This window comes from Zosterops lateralis (assembly GCF_965231275.1).
Source record: "Zosterops lateralis genome assembly, chromosome: 3".
NCBI classification, from domain to species: domain Eukaryota; kingdom Metazoa; phylum Chordata; class Aves; order Passeriformes; family Zosteropidae; genus Zosterops; species Zosterops lateralis.
Genome location: NC_139764.1, coordinates 72491829 through 72516836, shown reverse-complemented (window position 1 = coordinate 72516836; position 25008 = coordinate 72491829). Strand labels below are relative to the sequence as shown.

At 41.6% G+C, this 25008-nt stretch overlaps 1 protein-coding gene across 4 annotated transcripts in view; it reads right to left on the bottom strand.

The window, feature by feature from the left end:
* Nucleotides 1–25008, bottom strand: part of SIM1 (SIM bHLH transcription factor 1) — a 51470-nt gene that overhangs the window by 15390 nt on the left and 11072 nt on the right. For 2 of the 4 annotated variants that reach the window (XM_083857007.1, XM_083857010.1), the window contains 8 exons: nt 24267–24349; nt 23169–23258; nt 22946–23054; nt 22765–22850; nt 21420–21619; nt 21204–21310; nt 20145–20292; nt 710–875 (listed from right to left, as the gene is read on the bottom strand). In XM_083857007.1, the coding sequence (XP_083713133.1) occupies nt 710–875; nt 20145–20292; nt 21204–21310; nt 21420–21619; nt 22765–22850; nt 22946–23054; nt 23169–23258; nt 24267–24349 (989 nt within the window). Of the gene's footprint in view, nt 1–709; nt 876–20144; nt 20293–21203; nt 21311–21419; nt 21620–22764; nt 22851–22945; nt 23055–23168; nt 23259–24266; nt 24350–24463; nt 24726–24958; nt 25004–25008 lie in introns of those variants that run through there. The other 2 variants (XM_083857009.1, XM_083857008.1) reach the window with 2 other exon arrangements.

Below are 25008 nucleotides of genomic sequence, written 5' to 3'. Positions count from 1 at the left end.
GTAAGGATAAAAGTGTTGTGAATTGCCTGCAGAAACCAGTAGCGTAAATACATTGTGTAAGTTTCAGTTCACAGACACAATCGAGTCTGGTCCATTCTCCAAGCTGGCACGTGTTTCTTACACATTAGGGTTGAAAATGAAATCTAGGAAATTAAAGTCTACTGATGCCAGTGACCACCTCCTACTGTTTTCTTCCTTTCAAAGCTTTACACATAGAAAAGCAGAAATTTTCTCATTCCAATTCACCAAGTTGGCTGACTGCTTTCTCTCATCAAAACTCACTCCTCTTCACGACAATTTCAGGATTAACTACTATCAGATATCTATGAGCTTTCTAGATTTGTTGGAATTAGTCAAGATCAAGTAAGAAAAAGCAAGCTTTTTCAAATGTCAAAACTCACAGTCTTCTCAAACCAAGTATTTCAAAACCAACATTTTGACTTGTCCTGCTGTCCACTTCTTATTAAATCTGAGCCCTGTGCTGCTATTGTTGTCGATAATGATTTATTTTGCATGCTGAAACATAAATGTTTCCAGCTTTTTAGAAGTGGTTTAAAGAAACATATTCCTGTCTAAGCTTGTATAACCTGCTGTCCTTTATTCCCTTTGAACAACACATTCTTTGGCCCATTCTAGTTTTCTTGGGTAAAGTAACAGTCAAAATCAAGATAATAAAAAATATTTAATTTAGTTTTTCAATGACAGCTACCTGTGGGTATGGTGATGTCCTTGATTTTGACTTTGTGCTCGAGAGGCGAGATTTGCTTCCCTTTCTATTATCCGTTATGGTCGGAGTTGAATTTGCGTATGAGAATGCCGGCTTGGTAGCAGTGACCTGATCCAGGGAGAGCTGGAGTCCTTTATATTCAGTATCCCTATACGAAAGGCAAAAGTGAAAAACAAACTCACTTCATGTCTTAATGGGAAACATTCCTTTCTTCTTAGTGGGGGGTGGAAGCAAAAGATATTTTTAAGAAAAAAGAATAAAACAATCCAGGGCAAGCCAGAATATCCCCCTAATATATTTATGGAGTATAGCTTACTAAGCAATAGCACTGTTTTTATACTGAAAATATGATTGCTTTTTGTATCCAGCTGTTATCATCCTGATCTACTTTCTTCAGCAATGAAAACCAATGGGATGGATATTTCTAAGATTTGTATTGCAGTTCTACATTGCTCACACAGCTAAGCAGTAAATAGGATACATTTTCCTCAAAACTCTCTTAACCACACAACTCCAAACTTACCATGTGTGTATTATGCATGTGTGTGTTCATATGTGTGTATGTGGGGTGCACATAGCAGCCTACACAGATGACTAAATAAACTGGACAAAATAAATTTTAATGGAAAACACTTGATCTCTAAGGTTGTATTTTTCATTGTTTAAGAAGTTTCAGGCAATCTTGTGAATTTTTTTTTCTTCTTCTATGGGTCCTAGTGTTTATTTATCCATTTTTAGTTTCTTAAACCAGTTTACCAGTCAGAGAACAGCTAAGTAAATATAAATCTTGTGATTTAAATAGCCTGTCCCTCACTCACAAAATAATAGAGGTTTTCTATGTGGAGCTGTATATAATGTCAGTTTTTGAAGTTGGCATTAGTCTCTTCAAACGAAAGAATACATAAAAGTAAGGAAAACTGGCACTGTTCACAATGTCTTACTAAGCATAATGAGGGCACATGCATTGGACTGCACACATCTGCATGTCTGCTGATACTCAAGGGAGTAACAAATGAGCTCTCCAGCTTTCATGTAGTCATACGGAACCTATCCTGACAATGATTTATTAAAAGAGAGCAAACCAAGAGCTTCTTCCTGACCTACCTACCTGGAGGAAAAGAGGAAGGATTCTTTTTTTTTTGTCTTTTGTGTTATCAATAGAGAAGTTAGGGATAAGGGAAGAATAATGTTTCTCTTAAGCAGTCAAGGAGGCAACATATTCTTTCACACATTATCCCATGCCCTCATCTAAACCTAAAGATTAACACTTAATGAATTATATTTATAATAAATTGTTTACCTAGCTTTAGCAACAATATCTTGGCCTATAATCACACAAATAGTGATGTGTAAGCTATGGTAGTTTAACTTTTTTTAGAAAGAGACTGCATCACAACCTAAGCATATTGCAGCTTAGTATATTGAAATGTTTTCACATAAAAGTCAGGAGTAGAAGAATCAACTTGATAAGTCACTGAAAAAAGTCACTTGATAAATCACTGAAATAGGATGAATCTTATTTCACAGCAGCCACAGATAAACCTGCATAACCAACAGATTAATTCATCACGGTTCTATAATATTCTTTTTCGTTTATTTGTGTGATAAAACATAAACTTGTTGGTTGAAGAGGCTCAGGGTTTGTGGCAATGCAGACAATGTATATGTGTCTGTGTATATAGAACACATGAAAGCAAATCCCTGATATTAGCACTGCACTGCCTATGCTGTTTCCAGTCCATAGCAAACAGAGATTTGTCAAGTATAAATAGTGCTTTGTAATGCAAAATTAGTTCTTAATGCAGTAATTTCTTCAAATCTTGGTTTTAATAGAAGTAGATCTCTGCTAGAATATCTGCATTTGAAATATCCTGTCTGCAGTGAAAGTGTCTGCGTATGGGGATTTGTTTTGGTCTCTTTGACAGGTATGGCCATCCACATATTTTGAAAACATTAATCTTTCCTGTGGTTACCCTCAAAATTTTCATCCAGACACCTTGAATTGACATGCAAAGCATCTGTTTCCATAACTGATTCCTAGGAAATTATCTCCATCTTATATGAAACACAAAAGATGTCAAACAGTCTTCATACTTAACTGCTACAATGCATGAGATTCTATCAATAGCCCTGAAAAAACTATTAGTCTCATCCTGATATACACACTCCCCCTGACTATTTGATTATAAGAAGAGGAAGGGTCCTGTGTTCTCAGTGTCAGATGGAGAAAATATTACCACCAGACACTAAAGTTAATCAAAACTAAGTAGGTAAGTTCTCTGAGCCTTGAGGGTATGAGGAGGTTGTATTTTGGTTTTGAGCCTACCAACCCTTTTACCTCTGGTTTTGCTGGAGAACCCACAGCTCTGTGCTCCTGCCATTAAGTCCCCATCTCTGTTTTTTGTCACCCTGTGACCATCTGCTGCTTTCTTGTGTCAGTGAAAAAAATTTAAACCACTGGGAGAAATACCACCCTGGTTTTCAGACCACCTTGTCATTCCAACACTGTGTGTCTGCTATCATAAGTGTAAGGGCCAAGCATTCAATAATCTAAAGACCACTTTCTACAATGTTTCTAGGTCATGGGAACCAGGAAACAATACCCAATAAAAGACTCAGACCAGACTTACTAAAACCTTGCATGCCATTCTGTGTTACTTTTCTACATCCTTGGTATTATTATGGTGAGGGCTCACCATATCTTAGAATAATCAACACAAGCTTGTATTTACAGCTAGTTGCTTAGACAGTAACTTCATTAAAAATATAATAAAAAAACTACCTGAAGTTCTTGCTGCCAGATGCAAAGTTTTCCCTTAGAAAAAGAAGTCTCCTGTGCTCTCTTTGCAGATGAAATACCAGACTTTTTTCATCACTGAGTCATGATTCAATACCATCTCAACCCTGTCCTAGAAGAGTTGCCCTTCAGAACAACCAAGAGAGATACCAGAACACCATCAGCAACTGCCCAAGATAAATACCAGAAGTTAAAAAAGAAAAAGGAATGAAAACATGGAGAAAGGGTCCAGTGGCCTCAATATCAGATGCAAAAGATATTCCATGAAGAAATGAAAACATTTTTGAGTATATCCATATGCACTGTGAGACAAAAGACTAGAGAAAGCAGGACTCCTAGTGATATACAAACTACAGCTGGAAATTCTGACAACTTCCTACAGGAATTTATAAAACTTTCACCAACATGGAGCTATAATCTCCACATTCTTATTTTCAAACACCTGAATCCTCTATTACACAGTAACAGCCACACACCAGTACAGCATCTTGTGTTCCATGTATAATTATAAAAAAAGGTGGTGGATACGAGCCTCTTCCTCCAAGGTCCTTACCTTCAGGATCCCACAGGGATCCATACGATCTACATCTATCTACACGGGACTGCTGAGAGAGAGAGAGTGATATGGCATGTGTTCAATTGCTAACAGTATGTTGCTGACAATCTACTATTTATCTCATTTTCTGATGCAACTATCATCACTATAAAACATCAGAATAACTACAGGAAATTAGCTCTTAAATGGAGAACAGATGGATCAAACTGAATCCAGACAAGACCAAAGTGATGCTTCTTTGCAAAGAGAAACACATTGAAGACCTCCACCTTTTCATGATGGGAAACAGCCATTCTTTCCACAGTTGGATGGAAATTCTAGGTCCTCTTTGACTCCTCAGAGAACGTGAATGCATATGCTTTTGGTAGCACATGGTTCAAAAACTGTGTTATTTTTCCTCTATCTCATTGTTCCTCCCCATATGAGAATCTGGCTGGTATGGTCAGTGTATCAGGCACCTACAGACTGGATTACCAGGCTTCACTGTAAGCTAGTTCAGAAGACAAAGCATAAAATCCCCTTGCTACAATATGCTGCTTCCCATTTCCTTTTCAGATTTAACTCCCAGAAGTATTTCCACTCCATGCCATGCCTCTGGCTCTCTCAATGCTCTTTATAAACCTTGAACCTAATCTTGAAAGCATTTATAGGTATACTACATTTACACCATGAAAACCCAAGGATCGATGACTGTACTAACTGCATTTCCCTGCAATGAAACATCACAAAGTTGAGTACAAAACATTCCTTACTAAAGACATCTAGCTATAGCAAGCTCCAAAGATGGTCAAAGACAAGGGCTGAAGGAGCAGAATGTTTGGAAGAGGAAGCCAATTTGTTTGTACATGACTTGGATGCCAGGTTAATCTGCAACCCTTATGTGGAATCTTCTCAAAATTCAGCTTTAGAATACACTTTCTGCCTACTACCATGTCCAATATGTACTATATGAAACAAGGTAGCAACAGTCTAGCTAATCAAAGCTTGAGGAAGAGATAATGAATCACTAGCAGCTGGCCCGCCCAAAAAGCCAGTAAGGTAGTATTAGAGCACCACAAAACTTGAAATTTCAGCAAAGAGGAGAGTTTGCACAAATATGGTGACTAAGCATGTGGTTAGAGCTCACCATCAAAATGAAAACAAAATGAGAGGGTTTTTTTATATGGACTTTTTGAAGGAAAAAATATGAGGAAAGGGTGAGTCAACACTCATAGAAATAACATTGGGAAGACAAGTCCAAAATGGCTCAAGAAAAATTAAAACAGTACAGACAAGCTGGGCTTTCATTGTAATTGTGTTTCTTCAGTTAATAGGGTGATGTTCGGGACTACTGTAGCTCACTATAGAAGTGAGACTAGACATTAACATTAGATTGCTAAAGGCACAAATAGTTTTCAAGATATTAATGCCATCTACCTAAAGACAGTGTTGGCTATGGAACAGAAGAGAACTTAAGACCTTAAAAAATGTTCTCGAACAGAAAGAGCAGGTAAACAGGATGTGCCCAGAGGAAGAAGTAAAAGAATGACACCCATTAGAATAAATATCCAGATTCATCCAAAAGTACTAAGAAGGGCAACCGGACTCAAGAATACAGATCGTATATATCCAGAGATATAAGCAACATGACCTTCAGAAAAGAAGAGAAAATGCTCAATCCAAGGAAAATGCTGCAAAACTGTAAGGAAAACCATATTTTTACATTAATAGCACTACATGCCAGAAAGAAAAAATAAGGTACAGGTGCAGTAACTGAGAATACACAGATAACCAACAAAGAGAAAAACATTTACTGTGCATTTAACTCTTTCAAAAGACACTAAATTTAGACACCTTAAAGAGGATTAACAGGAATTCAGTTTTCATATGTTGAGTTACAGCATTGGATAAAGAGGTACCATGGGAGCATCAAAACTTGGCAAACACTGGAAAACCTACACCCACATCATTCCTTACACATAACTCATGAAGTACAAGCTGAGAGTAAAAGCATTAGATCTTAGAGCAGCAGATTCCTACAACATGGATATAATCATTCACCTGACTGAAGCAAAGCAGAAAATACTGTTCATGACAATGAAAACAAGGTTCAATTACAATTGATTGCACCATTATTTCTAGTGAACACATGATGTATGTTCTTAATATCCTCTAGTTTTGCTTGAAAAATCTATGGATAGGGTCATATACACTCTTCATTTCTTTTAGTTAAAAATCAAAAAAATTATATTTGTCAGATTTGCTGCCAGTCTAGCAATAGAAACTGTGAAATTAAACTAAAGGTGTTAATGTCATTAATGTTCAGTCTATTTTTCTGAGTTATTGCAATTTGGCTGAAAATCAGACATGAAGGTGGTAAAAATCAGGCACTTTCTCATGCATGTCTTGACCACAACACTGCAATATATCATTCTTCTACTTCTAAACAATGCCTGTGACTTTTAACATTTCAACACTCCACCTCATGCAATGCTAACAGAGCATCATTCAGCAGATGAGTGAAAAGAGAACAGATTTTGGCAGTTTGTTGTCTTCATGGCTTCCTAAATCAGCAGATGGCACAACAAAACAGACAGTTTCCTCATCTGCTGTGTCCTCAGTTCATGTACAATGTGTCTCAGAAATGTTTACAAAGGCCTCGGTCTGCTCACGCAATTTGTGAGGAGGAGCATATGCAATCCCTTTAGCATCCTTCAGAACCAGTCAGAATAAGGTTTCATTGAGGTTGTACAGAAATCCAAACTTCAGGACAAAGTGAGGAAAAAGCTATTGAACCTCACTGCTTGTTATGAAACTAAGCAGACATTCAGTTACGCAACCGCAGAGTTACTCCCTGCCTCAGTTCTTCTGTCAGTAATTAGGATAATCTTAGCAAACCTCCTTTCTAAAACTTCTTGAGAGAATAGTCCCATATAAGCCAGTCCTACAGCTCACCAAAGCAACTGAAAAAACCCTCCAGAAATCTTTCAAGTGGTTGCTTATTATTAGTACACCAAATGGCTAAGTTACATGTCTACTCAGAGAAGTAGGGGTTCTGTGTATCAGATCCCTTCATTAAGTTCCAGGCACCCATTTATCTCCATAAATAGCACAAACAGCAGTGGCTGTTTACATCTTGTTGAGTCAAAGTTTACAGCTTGTCCAGTTATGAGATTCACTTACATGATATCATATTTCCATATTTGCCTTTAAAGACGAAGCAATCCAACCCAGGAAGTTTAATTCAATTATTCAATACATTCAGAAAAATTGAAGCACAAATTTTCCTGCATGGGTCACTTAACACAAATGTCTGATGATTTCCTCTAGACAACTACTGTGAGAGAAATTTTACATATTTTATGTTTGGTTTCTCATCTCAGAAGGCACTCACTGCCAGTTGAATTTAAATAAAACATCCTGGCTTGTAGACAAGCATGATAAGGCAGATTTTTCAGCAGTGTGAAGGTAGAGTTTGTCATTCCAAACTACATGCCTCACCACTTTTGGTTCCAAAAAGGAGACCTGTATTTGCCTTTATTTACTAGACTTCTTAGCCCATCAAAATCAATGCCACCCCAGTGTATCAGCAAGTGCAATTAGGCAGCATGTCTTTAGGACTTACTGTCACATAAACCTAAGATCTCTCATATGCCTGTATAATGATTTCTATTTTGCAGAAAGCCAGACCAAAACCAGTGCAACAGACTGCTCTTATCCAGACTAGATTTTCACATCTCAGAATTCTTAATATTTTTATGTGTTAAAAAAATATACCTTGAATACCAGTGACACCCATCAGACACTGATCCAGTAGCCAAATGATCTGGATCAATTCTCAACCCTCTCACAGGCTGCTGGTGCCACACTGGATGAATCACATATCCTGAGACTTTAGCAAGCACTTGGTACTTCCCTGAGTTTACCATCAAGGCTGCCAAGGGGACTTTGTTTTGATAGCCAAATTTAGCCCAGCACTGATTGCTTCTGAGTATCACTACCTTAACTTTGCTGAATATTAGCTCTGAAGATAACTACATGCTATTGTAAATAGCTCATATTTGGAAAAATATTTTCTGTCTCAATTGTTAAATTTCATCTTTTTGTTGGAAAGATCAATGCACAATAGCTAACATTACTAAGCTAACTCTCAGCTTATGACTCATCACCACAGATAACAGAAAATACATTTCCTGACAGTATCCATGTCACTGTTGATGCAAAACATTCTTTTATTATTTCAGAATCTCCATGTATTCAATGCAAATGTTTTTAACTATGTCTTATACCATTTATCCTTGATTAAACCTCTTCTAGATAGTTAATCATTAATGATTTCTTTACAGTTGCTGTGCAAACAACTCATTCATGCCTATCACATATCAAATTTCACAGACGTGTTCTTTAATTGGATTCATTTATTTCTAATCTACTGAAGTTCTCACTATAGTAATGCTTGACTAAATAGACATTAAACTCACTTATTTAAACTGCTAAAATAAATTTGATATGTATTCTATGAATAAAAATACTTGACTGAATACATGTAATACCATTGTTATTGTGTACCTAACTAAGCAGAAATTATTGGAAATAGCACATTACATTGCTATATGATATGCTTGGGCAGAAGGATTTTAGAGGATGCTGATGATTTTTTGGCAGAGATTATACATTAACAATTTTCAAGCACTAAGAATTTCTACAGCACATTAAGGGATGTAATAAGGAAAAACAACAGGAGCTCCTCTTGATTTTTATGAAGGTTGTTGCATGTTGTCATTTTCAATCCAAGAACTTTTTCAGAGATAAGCGCTTTCTAGCAGTCCTGTCCCCTCATGGCAAGGGAGACCAGATAAACCAGCTAAGATGCTTTCAAGATTGACTGCTCTATGTTTTGTAACAGTAACTGAAGAGCTGGCACAAAAATGGATAAAAGTCCTATATCTGGGTGTTTAGCAGCCACAAAATACAATAATGTAGATACAGACTATGAGTTATTAGGGGCATATATAACACTAAGCCCTAACTATAGGGCTTAAGTATGGTCTTAAAACCCCACTTTCAGATTTTTCTTTCTAAAACTAGTAATCTTGACCTCCATTTTAGTGAAGAATCCTCTGATATATATGATTCACCACATAAACTGAGAAGTTTCATAAAAATAAGAAGCATCACATTGCAGAAAGGTCACTGATACAACACAGAGTGCCCTGTGTGTAAGAAAATGCACATCATGGCATAATTATTCAGTAAATGAGGACTATAAACATAAGGATTATACCTCATACCATACATAAACCCCTCATGCACTGACACTTCAAACATTGTATACTCTGGTCATCTTATATGAAAACTTGAAAAAGCACAGAACGAGACAGCAAAGATGATAGGCTAGGAGCAGCCTTTCTATGAGAAAAAAGTAAGGAGTTCCTCAGGCTGAAAAAGAGGTGACTGGGAGAACAAAATAAGAACAAATAAGATCAGTAAATTGTGAGTGGCACAGAGAATGAAGACATGAGTAGGAAGCAGATTTTCACTTCTTCTAATGCAAGAAACAGGCTATGAAATGAATTAAGGAAAAAGAGGCTTTTATTACCCCATTTACTTAATCTTAGCAAAAGTCAACATGGTGTCAGAAAGTAAACAGGTGAATTTGCGGAGGAAAAAATCCCCACGAAACATGGACAACTAATACATTCAAAGATCTGACATCTTTCTAGGAAGACATTTGAATTTCTTGGAGACTGGGAAAAACTGCTAGGGAAACACAGATGCATGGCCTGCATGCTTGTCCTATTTTTAACCTCTTTCCAAAGTATTTCCTATGGTCACTATCAGCATGTGTCTGATTCTGTATTGCTGTTCTTATGTTACACTCTATACCACAGCAGTTAAGCAGTTTCATACTTCAGTTTCTCCAAAACTGTAAAGAGAGGTCCTGAAAAGTTGCTATCATTACTTTTACTAATTTATTGTAAAATTTTGTAATGTTTCAGGTTTTTTCAACTCCTCTGTATTCCCCATAATTAAAGCTTTTGTTGTGACAACTTCCTAAGATCCTATGGTGAACACTTGAAAAATTAGCTAGTTTTTCTGTGATGACATTCTGGATAAGCTTCTGTGATCTGAGAATAAATTATCTGAGGAAAAAAAAAGGAAAAAAAAAAACTCTTGAGAAATTATTTACTGTTCATTCTATTTGTTCTTGTTTGGGAAATTTTCTATCTGCATGCAGCATAATGAACTTCCCCACAATTCCATCTTGCTTTTTCTGATCATGTTCACCCCACAATGAAGAGGCCTGTTGAGTGCAAAAGGATTCGTGCACTCCATCTGGTAGGGTGTCCCATTTACAATACATCCCTTTCTCTTTCATCAGTTTAGTCCTTTCTTGTTGTAAGACTTTTACATTCTTTAGAAAAAGTAATATTTTTCTACAACAAAAATCTTTCTGTTTCACTAGTCCAGAGTTCCTCAGGTTTGGCCAAGGGAGGGTACTTTGCCTCTGAGGGCTGCCACTTGCCATTAAGAGAAAAACCATGCTATAATACTTAATAACCACTTTTCAAATTTTCTTTCCCTTCTTTTGCTAAAATTTCAGCGTAGGTAAGGGGAGGAAGAGAAGCAAGGACTTGCACTGGAATTTTGGCTTTTGGGTTTTTCTTTTTAATTAATACACCTATTTCCTCATTTCATTTTTTGTACCAGAATCAGATCGATTTTTAACTCCTTCCTATCCACAGCCAATCCTCTACTGCAGCCAGATCCCACTCACATTACTTGCCACTTGGGTCTAAGTTTCTGTTCTTATTGGACTCAGCTTGGTCATCCAGCTTTGACAGACATACAACGCAGAGTGTTGTGCTGATAAAACAGGAGACAAATAACAAGAAAAGAAAATATCATGAGATTATAATGTAATACATAGGTCTCCATTTTATTTGATAATTTCCTAATAATCACTAAGCCTGCCTCCTCAGTGGGTCCATTAAACATTTAAATTTATATCGGATAACCTGTTTGATTCCATAGACTCTCCAGACCACAGAATAAGTTATACCACCATCTCTTGCACAACTGCTGAGCAAATCCAGAAGGCTTTTTTAATGGCAATTTTTTCTTTCTGACAATGTTAGGATAACAAATTCTCTACGTTAACATTCAGTTAGTGGCACAATTCAAGAAATGCATGTCCATGTGAAAACCCAGCTCATGTAAGTCTCCGGTGGATTGAGTGTTTATAGGTAGTCAAATACTTAATAGCATATCTAAAAATTCTCAAAAATAAATGAAAATAATCTAATAAAAACACAATAATATCTAGCTATGGTCTTCTTTAGAAACCCTAATCTGCCTAGTACCTTTGTCCTCTTGGTCATAGCTTTGACTATATCTGTAGTCAGGGCCCTATATATATATATATATATATATATATATATATAGAACAGTCAGGGCCCTAGTTGGCTTTTGTCATTCTGTTCTCACTGCATCCACATTCATCAAGGGTTTCTGGATGCTTAGGACTGTCTCTGACTAAGCAGAGACACTCTTATTGTTTCCAGAAAACTGTCCACAGCATTCGTGCAGATCAACTAAACAGCCAACCTACAATTGTCCTCCAACCAACACTACAGCTAATCTGCAGCTGAAGGAACTGAAGGCTTGATTTTGTTTGTGCAGAGTCCAGTATATTGAATTGTATGAGATTTGCTATACTTGTGGTGGCCACTGCTGCAGCACATACAGAGCAACACAAGAGTGCCACACCAGTGCAAACAGCACTGTGCACCTTCTCTCCCACTGCTTTCTTGAACTCACTAGACAGCACCATGGGAGCCCCAGCTGCATGTTCCCATGTTACACCATTGCAGTCACACAGACAGGCAGTTTTCTTTGGAGTAAAGCCACACCCACACCCTCACTGCTGTTTTGCAAACACCAGAGAGCTCTGAGGAGGCTGATTATCTTTTGAAAAATGACAGTTTAACTATCCTACCAGAAGCTTAGGATCAACAGAATTATCTTGCAGCGAAACATCATTCAGAAGTTTGGCTGCAACAGGGATGATGCTATCAGGCTATTTGCCCCCAGATCCAGCCTTTTTGTGAGCAAATACTCCACTGAGATAGGCCTCACAAAGCAGTCATTAAGTTATTATTTTGTTCTGTGTACAAAACAGTCTTTGGAAACAGCAAGAGAAAAATAGCATGCAATGCCTTTGGATTGATTTTAGCAATTCAGGGCCTAAATCAGAGAGTTTCCTATAGCAGCAGCCCAGGCTCCCAGCTGCCAAACATAGTACAGAGACAATCAAAGCTACGGACTTCTTGGGAACAGTGTGCCTTCAGGGCATGTTTGCTTCGTCACTGTCAGCACAGATGTAAGAGCATTGAATGCTGGATGGGTTTAAAGGTCTTCACTCTAGGTTATGTCAAAATATCTGCACAATGCTCTGGGTGTAGCCAAACTTTAGTTAGCCAGACATTTGAGTTTCCATAGCTGCACTGAAGCTTCTACAGATAATAGCTGTTATTTTCAACATTGCTGTCCCCAAGATTTATACACAGTGGTTTGTAGCTGAAAAACTACAACTGCTCTCTATTAGGCCCCAATTCAACACAGTAACAAAATGCGTCCTTCAAGCCATCTCTATTTGGCAAAGGCAAGGAATATTCTTATTTCCATGCGTGTGCCATGGGGTTTTTTTATTTCAAAACTGAATTCACCAGGATATAATCGTGTACTGAAAGTTATGTCTAAGAACTTTTAGAGCCTGACATGTGCTAAAATGCCTTAGTAAATCAGGACTTCTGCAATTTAATTGCACTAAGTGGATGATAACAAAAGACAACAACAGGAATAAATCATCTAACTGTGTTAAAGATCATGAGATTGACTCCAGACTTCAGCCATCCCAAGCCTTCCTAAGGGTCAGACACTCTACCCTTGTTCACACAGAGCAGTGCCTGCCTCCATAAATAGTGTCATCAAAGTGAAAGGAGCTGCCTCTGAAGTAACCCACTGAGTACGAACATATGTGCTGGAGCCTGGCCCACACTGTAAAGTACAAAAGAGAGGTGAGGGAAGGAGAATTAGATTTCAAACAGATACTTGCCACTGTTGAATGGACAAAGGAGATTTATTTGTTAACACTTAATTTAGGCTGTGTCAAAATGCCACACTTGTGTACGAATAAAAACTAGCAAGAACAACATAATGTAGCAGGAAGATCTTGCTTCAGAAACAGTTTAGTAACTTATCACACCTGGTGTACCTCATGATAATTACAGTGAAACAACACGGGAATGGCAGCAGTACTAAGATGCAGCACAGAGCAACAAGAGCAAGCATGCAATGGATTAAGGAAACAGAAGCAGAGCTAGTAAAATTGTAAGCCTACTTAAGGAACATACTTCTGTTGTTACGAGAGCAGGAGCCAGTTCTGCATCCGGTTTTATGCAGAGTATTAAGAGGGTGGGAGCATGAAGGGGAATCCTTTGATAGCAGTGGACTGCTTGGCATGTCTCTTCTGCACAGCCACTAACACAGTTCACAGACAAGATACAAATGTGGTGTACTAAAACCAGCTGACACTCTTCCAGCTGCCTCTTCAGTTTTCTTAACTATCATAGAGCAGTGAATATAACCCTAAACTCCATGGTTCAGAGTGTCTCCTGCTCTGCACATAGAAGGACCACTGAGGCTGACCCCCAAAAGGCATTGGAGCACTCAGATGCTGGCATGATGTTCACAAGCCATGGTCATGCCATTCATGTTGTGAAAAGGCAGAATGAGGATAAAGTGTGAACAACCTCTCTAGTAAGAACAGCTGTGCTACAGTGTACAGTCCAATGCTTCCACATAAAGTAAAATCTGTGGCAGTTTACCTTAAACCATAAACCATGGCATTTTAGGAAAAAGAGTCCCTGGAGCAGGCCCTGTACCTTTCATCAGTGAAGTGAGGCAGACAGCTGGAGATAGTAATTGTTTCAGCTATTGCCCCTGCTGAATGTGTCTCAGTCCTAGACAAACATTTTACAAGATCTGTAAGTCAGTATTTGAGAGGAGGGTGTTTCCAAAGGCCTGGAGCAGCCACATACTGAATGGGAAAATGATGAAGTGGAAAGCATTTGAAGTCACTCTTCTTCCTTGAAATAAAGACACTTTTTTGCAACCTTGAATTTCATGCCATGTGAGACTCTCAGCATGCATGCGTTTAAACTAACAACTAGGAGGATTTTTTTCCATAGGTCTGAGCTGCAATCCTTTAATCCTTACTCTAGCAAATAAAACTCTTCATATGAACAGTGACTCTCAGCTCTGGCCCACGGTTTTAGTGCCTTGGCCATTACAGTCACCTGGTTTAAATACAGGCATAGAAATTTGGAGTGAATTAAACAAATGGTAGCTGAGAAAGCCCCTACATGAACAAAGAAGAACTGCAGAAACGTATTGTGGACACCTGGAAAAGCCTGTCTCCTATTTGCAAGAAATATATAAACAATGTTCCAGGGAGACAAGTCTGTAATAAAAACTAATGGTGAACAAACAGAATACTGCACTGAATACTTCAAGAGGAGTCCTTTCTTTTTTTCTTTGAGACATGCTTCCCAAGCATTTTGATTTATTAAAACAATTCATTTATATATTTACATTGCTTATCAAATCATGGGAATTTCCAGTCTTAGGAAAAAGCACATTACAGGTTGAACAGAAAAAATAGGTCCCAGTTCTGTGCATTACTAAGCAAGTGGCAGAAGTTCCCATTAATACAGAGAAATACAAAGGAAAAGCAGCAGATCAAATTTGTTATTATTTACAACTATTTAAGAAAAAAACCCCAAACATTATCTAAGTAAAGTCATTAAGCCATCTCTGATATTTAAGTTGGATGACTAAGCTTACTCATACAACTTATTACACTAATGATATGAGGAAGGGTAACTTTCCCAGGGTATTCCCTGTCCTACCTATTCCATCACACACTGATGCAAGAGAACAAGTATGTACCTATGACTAAGGGAAGAACTCTGGGGCAATGCCTAATTGGTCAGTTCAAGAGAAATGTTGAAGAAAGGGAGGCCTGTGGGTGTGGAAACACAGTTTGTGGATTCTCCCATAAACAAGGAAGAGACAGAGGTGACACCTGATGTACCAGACACAGGACAAAAAGAGGATTTCTATGAAAAGTGATGAAAATATATAACTGTAACTGCCCACAAATATGGGGAGAGTGTTTTCATGTGAAACACAAAATTCCCTAAAGCCCACTTAATATGCCAGGAAGGACATATGCCAGGAAGGACATATGCCAAGACGTTTTTGAAGTCTGAGCCATCACACATAAAGATAGCACCTTTCTTATACCATCCTTTCATATCTGGTAGTACGCAAAGCTATGAACAGTAATAATAACACCTTAAAGATTAAGTGTCTATATACAATTAATGGTTAATTTATTCTAAATTGCTTTTATCACATTGTTTGGTAAAACATTTGTCAATATGGCAGTTATTTGTGAAATAATCTTTCAAATAAATTGCATTCAATTTGTGTTTCTAATCAGCCAGTTACACAATGTAACATGAAGAGGTCAACTGGAACCATATCAAATACATGCTATATCATTAGGACAGAGATTAGTCACAATTATGTACCTAATCCATGTTATCTGTATATGACACCACTATTGCTATTCTTTTAAACGCTAGAGGACAACAAAAAGTATACAGGAAAACTTCTCTAGCTTTCTCTGGGGAAAAAATATTATAATATTTGCTCATGCTCAGAAAATCAAAGGATTTGGACTTTGCATTATCCATTTATTTAAAGGAAGGTTGTTTGCAATCTAAATATAAACTTCAGCACTTTCCTTCTCTATTAATTGACTCATACTCGAGTCCATTTATGTGAAAAACATGCACAGCTAATAATCAATGATATGGTGGCTGTGTGTACAGAACAAATAAGAGAAGAAACAAATATTCCGTGTCTATATTCACATATCCAAAGCAGAATACAATGAAGACCAAATATGTGTGCTTTAAGGACTGAGTCCTTAAAGGTCATTTATATTAATTTTTGATACACTGCTATTACACCAAAAAATCACCTTTCCTCCTGTTGCTGAAATGCCATTGCCACCGTCCTTACTTATTTCAGAATGTATACTTATTACAAACATTTGTTCTCATGCCTAGCATTCATGTTCTCAAAACTTGGGATTTATGGGAAATTAAAGTCACCTCTTTTTAATTTTCCTGACTGGGGTGTGCATGGTCCTTTTTGCATAAACTCTTTCTCATTCTTTTCTTTTTCATCATCACTCTTACCCAGGGGAGCTGGGAAGCTGCAAGGTAGAGATTGTTGTTCTTCCTGCACAGCCTGCACTGAAACTGCTCCAGACCATTTTGGCTCTTACAGCACTCAGTATCTGCTCTTTTCCAAAACAGAGAACTCAGGTTCCTCTCAATAGTTAGAAAAAGTTCCTTGTCCCATGACCAAACCAAGAAAAACCCTGGGGTTTTACCTGAGTGAAGAATTACTGTGTGAGACATTCAGGGACTCAGCAGGTCAAAACCCTGCACTACATCTTCCAAAACATAAGACCCCTTTTGTGATTTACCCTCCAAAAAGACAAAAAATTCTCATATTCAAATGATTTTTCAGCAGGAGACATACCACCTTTCAAGTTCTACCCAGCAACCCAAAATATGTAGGGTTGCAATTCTGTTATTTCAAAACACAAAGGCACTAATTTGCACATCTTTTTGCTTTCTCCTCATCTTAAACATGCAAGAGTCAATATGAACAGTTTGTATTTCTCTTTTGTAATCATGTTGTTCTCTGCTCAGTTTATAACATGGCCTGGCTGCAACGGATATATCCACACCTGTCCCTCTGCCAGGAGCTGCACCAAGGGCTCTGCCACACACCCGCTGCCAGATGGGAAAAGAATAGGAGGGCACACACATACTGCTCATCTCAGCCTCTCTTGGTTTACTGGAAAAATCCAATGTCATCCTTAAAGAACAGCAGTTTTTATGAGATTTATAATGGCATAAAATATATCAAACACTTGCAGATTTTGAGCACTACAGGATCTCTGCTCAGCCCTCCTGCAGTAGAGCCTACCTCATACCAGAGGAAAACCACAGGTCCCTGTAACCTTACATTTTCTTCTATATTTTCCCCACCTGCCTTCCTCATTTGAGTGATAACATGCTGACTCTGAACAGCTCATTAAGACAATTAAGCCTGCTCTAGGTAGGAGTTCAGCATCCCCCTAGCCAACCCCATGAGCCTTTCCCTAACAGTGTCCTGCACCTCAAGTTACTCATTTCAGAGGCTGACTTCATCTCATTTTTTTAAAACCAGAGCTTTCTCTGCTTACAGTCACCTGGCAAATCCCAGGCCCTATTCTTCCCGTATATTTTCTGACTGGCCAGCTAGTCCGAGAAGAGTAATGATAATAATGATGATGATGATAATAATTATCTAATTATTCAGCGGAAGCTACACCCATCTCTTGGAGACAGAGCAGCAGTTTCAGGAGTGGCAGCCCTGCTGCAGAAGCAAGCAGAATGTGATCTCTTCTGCAGTGCCCTAATGAAAAGCCAGCCAGGCTCGATGGCACCTCCAGGACCTGAGCATATCAAAACTAGTTTTATGCAGTGGCAGTTGCTGCAACCAGTGCTGAACCTCCTAACTTTCAGAATTCCTACTTTAGCCAGCCTGGCTCCCTCTCTGCCCTCCCACCATCCTTCACACTTGAGGCAATTAATCCAAAGAGTGCAAGGAGAGACTTGGAGACCAAGTCTCACACCAAGGCATAATAAAGTTGCCCTGTGGTGTACCTTCATTCTCTAAGGGAAATCTTGAAAGATTTCAAGCAGCTATAGTCCTCCTACATGTCAATTTGGCTGCAAGCAGGTTCTGACAATCCATATATATGCATCAAAGTACAAAGACTCTGCCTCCAACGATAAATCAGCTGAAGAGGAGGAGTCGCCCTGTTAGGGTACCTCTCCTGAGGGGGGAATCGTCTTTCCTGCAGCGCCGTTTTGGGAGGCGGGCAGGAGAGTGTTGAGGCACCCAGAGCCCAGACGGCCGGGGGTTCCTGCCGGGGCTCGGAGCCGGGGACACTCGGGGGCTGCCCGGTGGCCGCCAAGGTGCGAGTGGCCCGCGAACAGCGGCCCGCCCCGGCCCCGGGGGCTGGCAGGACACAGGCACACGGGACAGCCACTCGGGCTGCTGGGGCACAGCTCTGACCGGCCCCACAGGCTGCCAGGGTACTCCCTGCTTGCCGTGCCAGCCCGAAATGCTCGCGCCATGGCCAGCGAGGGATCCTGCCAGATGCCCAGCTGGGCTGTCAGCCGGTCCCGTAAGGTGCTTCATTTCCACTCGGATCATTTGAGGTAGAATTCTGTAATTGACATTCACGCTTTGGGGATTAAAGCAGAGGGAAACAACCAACAATCTCAAATGATTGTAGAAATTGTAACGTTTCTAGGGATAAAACCACTCCGATATGCTAGTTGCTTTCAGGTTCCTTGTTTCTTAGCGTTACAGTGCACTGAGTTCTGTCTTTGCGGTTCCCCATTGACCCACAGCAGGTGCTTGGACTTAACTGGTATAGGGGAATGGACATAGAAATGCAGAGAATAGCTAGGGCAGAAGTGATAACGTCTCTGCTGATACCCATCCTTACTGAGAAAATGACAGAGTATTATGCCCCATACCAAATAAAATAAAATAAATTTTCTTTAAAGGGGAATCACAGTTTACTCACTGCAGCAGAGTGCTGACCAAAATGTCTATTCTTTCATGTAGGCGCGATGACCCATCTTAGAGCACGACTGCCCATTATCACCTCACATATCAAAGGGATTACGCCCAAGGAGTGCAGGCGCCGTGACCTGCAGCTCCTTTCCCGTTCCACCAGCAGCCCCTCCACATATGACCAGAGCCGTGGCCTCCGTGTCGAGCCACATCATTTTGGGAAGCACTTCTTAAACTGGGCTACCAAACCACTCACCACCTGTGCACGCACCACAGCCTTGATGGCAAGATCATGATGCTGCCATGACCACAGTTTTAGGAAAGGGAGGGGGGCTTCCAATACCTACATTTGTTTCCATGGAAAAAAAAAAAAAAAAAAAAAAAAAAAAAAAAAAAAAAAAAAAGGCAGCGGAGCAGAGGAACATCCAGATACACGGTCCCAAGGATCAACAATGGACCGCCGGCCTGACTGATCCTACTATCCTAATGAAGCATCAGTGCTGTCGGCAACAGCTACTGCCGTGTCCGGAAGGGATACTAATAACTACCAAGAAAACACTTAAAAATAGTCCAGCCGAGCTTCACTTCTCTCAGTCTCTCAGCCTCTGCGTTTCAGGGCACAACCCAGGCATTCCAAAATGCAGGGAGATGTATTGAGATATGTGGTATCTCAGCACTTACTCTGATTTTTTTTTCTATTTAATTTTAATTTTTTAAAGTTCAACTGACCCTTCTGGTCACCAACTTTCTTTGTGGTTCACTCTAAGGATCGCTCTCCAAGAACAAAAAAGAAATCTCCGAGCTTTGATAGGGACTCTGGATGAAATTAAGAACTTCAAACCCCAGATTTTTGAAAAGAAAAACAGATGTCCTGTTTGTTGAGTATAAATAACTCCGTACGTGGAAGCCTTTTCTTTTACGCCGCATTAAATTTTATTTAATGCTGGGTGCATTTAAACTTAAAAAAAAAAAAAAAAAAAAAAAAAAAAAAAGGAGGGGGCAGCAAAATATGCGGGTGACAAACCTCTAAATCTTTTCCTCTCTCGCAAGAGAAAGAAAGAGGTAGACGGGAAACCCTTCATGTGGATGAAAGCGCTCAATGTGTTTCCTAGCAGACCTGGCGAGCCTGCCCTGGTCAGTGCGGCGGCGCGGGGAGCGGGGAGAGGAGGCGAAGGGCGGGAGGCGCGGCCCCGGCAGAGCAGAGCAGGGCAGAGCAGAGCGGGGCGCTCCCGCAGGTGCCCGCCCGGCGCTCGGTCCCCCCGGCCCCCCGGCTCGGAGCGGCCCCGGGCTGACTGACTTACGTGAGCACGTAGTTGACGCTGACGATGCAGTGCGGGCGGGAGGAGCGGCTGTTGTGCACGATGGTGGCGTAGCTCTGCACCCACACCCAGCCGCCGTGCTTGGCCAGGAATCGGTAGTACTTGGTGGTCACTTGTCCTTTCACCAGCACTGCGGGGACAAAGCGAGCAGAGCCTCAGCGGGGCTCCCGCCTCTGGTTTGAGCAGCCCCGGGAAGGGGCGCACGCTCCCCCCAGAGCCCTGTGGGGTTGTGAACCTCTAAGCGGCACATGAGAAGAGGCGGCGGGGACAGGGGTGGTGGAGCCCCCAGGCAGGGCTCATCTCAGTACCTGAGGTCGTTATCAAAGGCTAATAGGAGAGATTGATAGGGCTGGTGTGTGTGTGTGTGTGTGTGTGTGTGTGTGTGATCGGCTACAGCAACCGAACCCCACACGCCCCCATCCCGAAGTGTCATCATCATCGAGATTTTGTTCTATAAATCTGTCTTTGGGTTTTTTTCTCTTCTCGTTAGATTCTCTGTAAGGAAACTTACCGGGAATTAATATCCTTTTTAGTTATCTATCCGTGTCTTAGTGTCATCGTGATATCAAAATAGAATAAAGTACATCTCGCCAAATCGGGCTCACTACTGCAGTATTTAGATTAGGAAATTAGATACACAGATAAGGTTTGTGAGACTTGGTGGAAATGATACAAAAGTATTTAAATTTCACTGGCATGGCTTTTTGGAGCAGGAGAAAAAGAGTTTTCCTAACCAAAATTTAAAGAGACAAGAGAGCCTGACATTTGTCCAGGGCAGTTCTTGTCCTATAACCAAAAGAAGAGGATGGAAAAATAGCCTTTCACTGCAAATCCTCTCCGCTGGCCAGCTGCGTCCAGCTCGGAGTTCAGTCTCTATCTAACCGTGTTTCACTAAAACCTGAAGAAGATTTTGGTTATTCTGCCCTCCAGACAGGTGGCTTTTCACGTTCCGACCTAGAGGTAAATCCCAGCAACCCCAAAGTCCTTTTGCCCGGGGAGAAGATGGGGGCGGGGTTTTAAACAAGAAGACGGTCTCCTTACACAAATGATGTGCACAACGCAGGTGAAAGGTGTCACAGCCATGGACGTGGTGGTAAAGGGTCTTCTCTATCAAGTCCTGAGGCTCGTAACCTGTTAGCTCAGCCACCCTGCAAGAGACACAAGCAGCAAATATAAGTGGGCGAGAGGACAGGAGAGGAGGCCTGGAGAAGAAGGGACGGGCTAGGGGAATAGGTTTGGAAATAACCGCAGCTCTACCTGGAATCTAAGAATATGAGCTTCATGTCTAGGCTGGCACGGAACATGAACATATTGCTGTGGAGCTTGATCTCCGTCACGGCGCTGGGCGGCAGAGAGTGGCCCACGGCGACCAGGCCAACATTTTGGTAGCAGCCGTCGAAGGGGGACATGTCCAGGCTGTACTGGCGGATCTTCAGGTACCCGCTGCAGTGAATGACCTGCCGGAGACACAGGAAAGCTCGGCGGCCACCCAGGAAGGGGGAAGGCTGTGCTGAGACAGGCGTCCCTCCCCACAAAGAGGGCCCGGGAAATTCCCGCCCATAGCCCTGCCGGGCCCGCGGGAGCCGCTGACCTGCCTCTCCGCCCTGGCAAAGCGGCGCCGTCTGGGAGTTTTCTGCGGTTCTAGCGGGGTTGAAGGGGTTTTTTCCCATACTAGAGTTCAGGGTTGATCTAAGGCCCAAGTCAATGATTTTTTTTTTTTTTCCCCCACTGGCTTAAGTGGGTTTTGGCCCACCTCCTAACTGCGCTTTTATTATTATTCTGCAAAGGAAAGAACTGCCAATCCAGAGGAAAGAACGCGGAACTGCCAATCCAGTTAGGACTTTGTAGTGAAGAGTGTGAGAAAGGGTTTTCTCACGTGCAAGATACGCCTCTTATATAGATGGAGCAGGCGCAATCGGTTGCCAAAAAGTACCTTGGATTTAAGTATATCTCCTAAAGGTATCCTTGCAGGCGACTGCTGCCTACTTCCACTCTTACTTCTCTATTATTAAGTTTCCTCTTGGCGTTCAGCAGGTGTTCTTGGTCTACGGTACGTCGTGACACAACATCCCGGGAGCCAGCTCGCCCCTTGGCATTGTGTGGCTGACGCCACATTGTGTGGCAGCGAGGAGGGAGGAGAGAGTTCAGGGCTCTCCTCACTGAGGAGCCCCCAGCAGAACCATGTGAAGCACCTGGTCAAAACCCTTGACTGGGAGAGCTACCTCTGCAGCCACCTAATTACCTAATAAAGAAATAAATTAACCCAGGGTTCCCCTATATCACCTGAAAGCTGTCACAGGGCACCTCAGTGGTGGTGCGAGGTTCAGTTCAAAGTGTAAAATAAAATAATAATAATCATAACAATAAAAGGCCCACAAACAAATATGAATGGGAGCTCGATTTCTTGGTTTTGTGGTTTGAGCTCTTCAACCTGAAACTCTGAGAGAAATGAACCACATGAAAGAGTCCTGGGCTGGGAAAACCCCCGCGAGAAGAGGTGTCACCCCCTCTTGTGTCCCCATTCCCACAGCCTTGCTGGCACGGGCACACGGGAAGGCTGGGAGGGGGTTAGGAAAAGGGGAGTCTGGCCGCGGGCACGCACCTTGTAGCCCCCGCAGGTGAGGCCCGCGTTCCTCTTGGCCAGGACGCACTTCATCCTCAGGAAAAAGGATCTCTCGATCTCGTACTCTGGGAAGGGGGAGAGGCAGAGTGGACTGAGCCACAGGCTCCGCTGGCTCTGCGCGGTTCCCTGCGCGGCCGCGGGGGCGGGGGCTGTACTTTACCCTGCACGAAGTGCGAGTGGTAAGGCTGGTGCGCCGTCAGCACCGCCGTCATCTCGTCATGGTCCGCGGGGTGGATGTACTCGTAAATGCTGTTGCCGGTCAGCTCTACCTGTGAGAGAGGAGGAGGAAGAGGGGGCTCATGGCCGGCACGGCGCACCCTCTCCTCTCAGTGGCGGGGGTGGAGCGGGCGAGCACAGGGGCCAGCAGAGCCCCCCAGCCTTACCTGCGACAGGCCCAGGTGCACAGAGGCCGTCTCCGAGATGTACATGATCTTGCCATCCGGAGCCACGACAAATATGAAACCGTCCAACGTCTACAGAAAAGGGTTGAGAATGTAAATAAATCAATAGATAGACAGACCCATTAAATACCTGTCCCTCTGATTTATTTTAGCAAACAAAATTATGTTTTAGCAAACAAGAGCCTGTTGATGCTCAGGCTCTGATTATTCAAAAAGTTGGAAGGAAGTGGGCAAATCTTGGACAGGAATCCCTCTAAAGCTCCTGGACCCCTGAGATACAACTCACTTCTCAGAGGGGCCGAGCTCAAAAGTAATGCAAAGTGCCTTAGAAGTATTTAAGAAGAGATCCTGGCTACCTGGTGATTAATATGTGAGTCTCAGAAAACCTGAATACTTCTATCCTGTTTCAAATGTCACAGAGGGTTTAGTGCTTGCGTATTTTAAAAGAAGAATTTAAGAGAATCAAAGAGAATCTAAAACTCTCCACAGTGTAAATAAGACAACTTGGCAGGTACATTTCAGCAGGCACAGATGGGACTTCTGGGTGTACCAGGAGCAGTGTAGGCCCTCTAAAGGCCACACGATTCCACCAGACACACGTGGTGATGGTCATCGCCAATATTCTTTAGTATTTCAGAGCACTGTGAGTTTTCAGGCCTGTCCTCAGAGATTTGTGTCTCTGCTGATGTCCGTGCCCGCTGAGCCCTTCTGCCCTGGACAGCATTCCCTAACCTGTCCCTAGAGCCTCTCTCTGCCACAGCACTCTGAGCTTCAGAACATCCATGATACATGAAAAAGTCGTGCTCCTGTATCTCTGGCACCCTGGGACACACTGTGAATCCCTCACAGTGTTAGATGATTCTGAGGCAAAGGACCCAGAGGGACCAAGCCACAGCCCAAATAAAACACATGACATTGAATCTCAGTGGTTCACATTTCTGAAGTGGTTCCCCTTCTGCCTACCTTTCTATTAAACACTTGAACAGTTAAAAATTAGTCAAGGTGGCAATAGAAAGCTCAGAAGAGGGAATCATTTCTTTAATGATTAATACTATATGCCTGTCGTTTCCAGAGCAGTACCTGCAAAAGGTGGGATCCCAGTTCCCGTCCAACATTATCCAGTGGGCTGGTTCGGCTGGAGTGGCCCCAAGCTTCTCCAAGTCCTGTTATTTAAGACAAACAAAAAAGAAAAGTAAGGTCAGGAGACGTAAAATTGACTCGTGTGGGCCTGATGGGGGGAAGCATTTTTTTCCTTATATACACTAAAACATATATACGTGCAATCTTTGGAAAGCCTCCAGATAAAAGCCTCTTCTGTGCATTTTCCCCCGGCATCTAATTCCTCAGAGAGAAAAATACACGAATACTTATTTTGAGTTAACGGTGAAGGTAATTTTTAAGACCTAAGTGAAACAGCATGCCAGGTCAAAGTGCTTTTCAGTGCTGCTTCCGGCTACTGGGAACTGTCCCCCTTGAACTTCAGGGAAAGCATCCTAACCTCACGATTTCTCAGACAAATCACTGCCCAACCACACCGACTGCCCTCCCTCCTGCCCCACGGAGTCTGTCTCCGGGATTCACCTCTATCCCTTCCATCTTTCCTCCTGCTGCTCCGATGGGCGGGATGGTTCCCTCTGCAGGGAGGGGTGATGTGCCTCCATAGAGCCCCTTCCAGAAATGAGTCTTTTCGGATTTGTCTAATGTTTTAAACCCGTCTTGTTTTCTCCTATGCAAAGTGAGTAGTAATAAAAGCCACGTGGAGGTTACTTTACCAGAGTAAAGCTATTCATGAACGATGCCTTTCCACGGTGTTGTTGCTGAA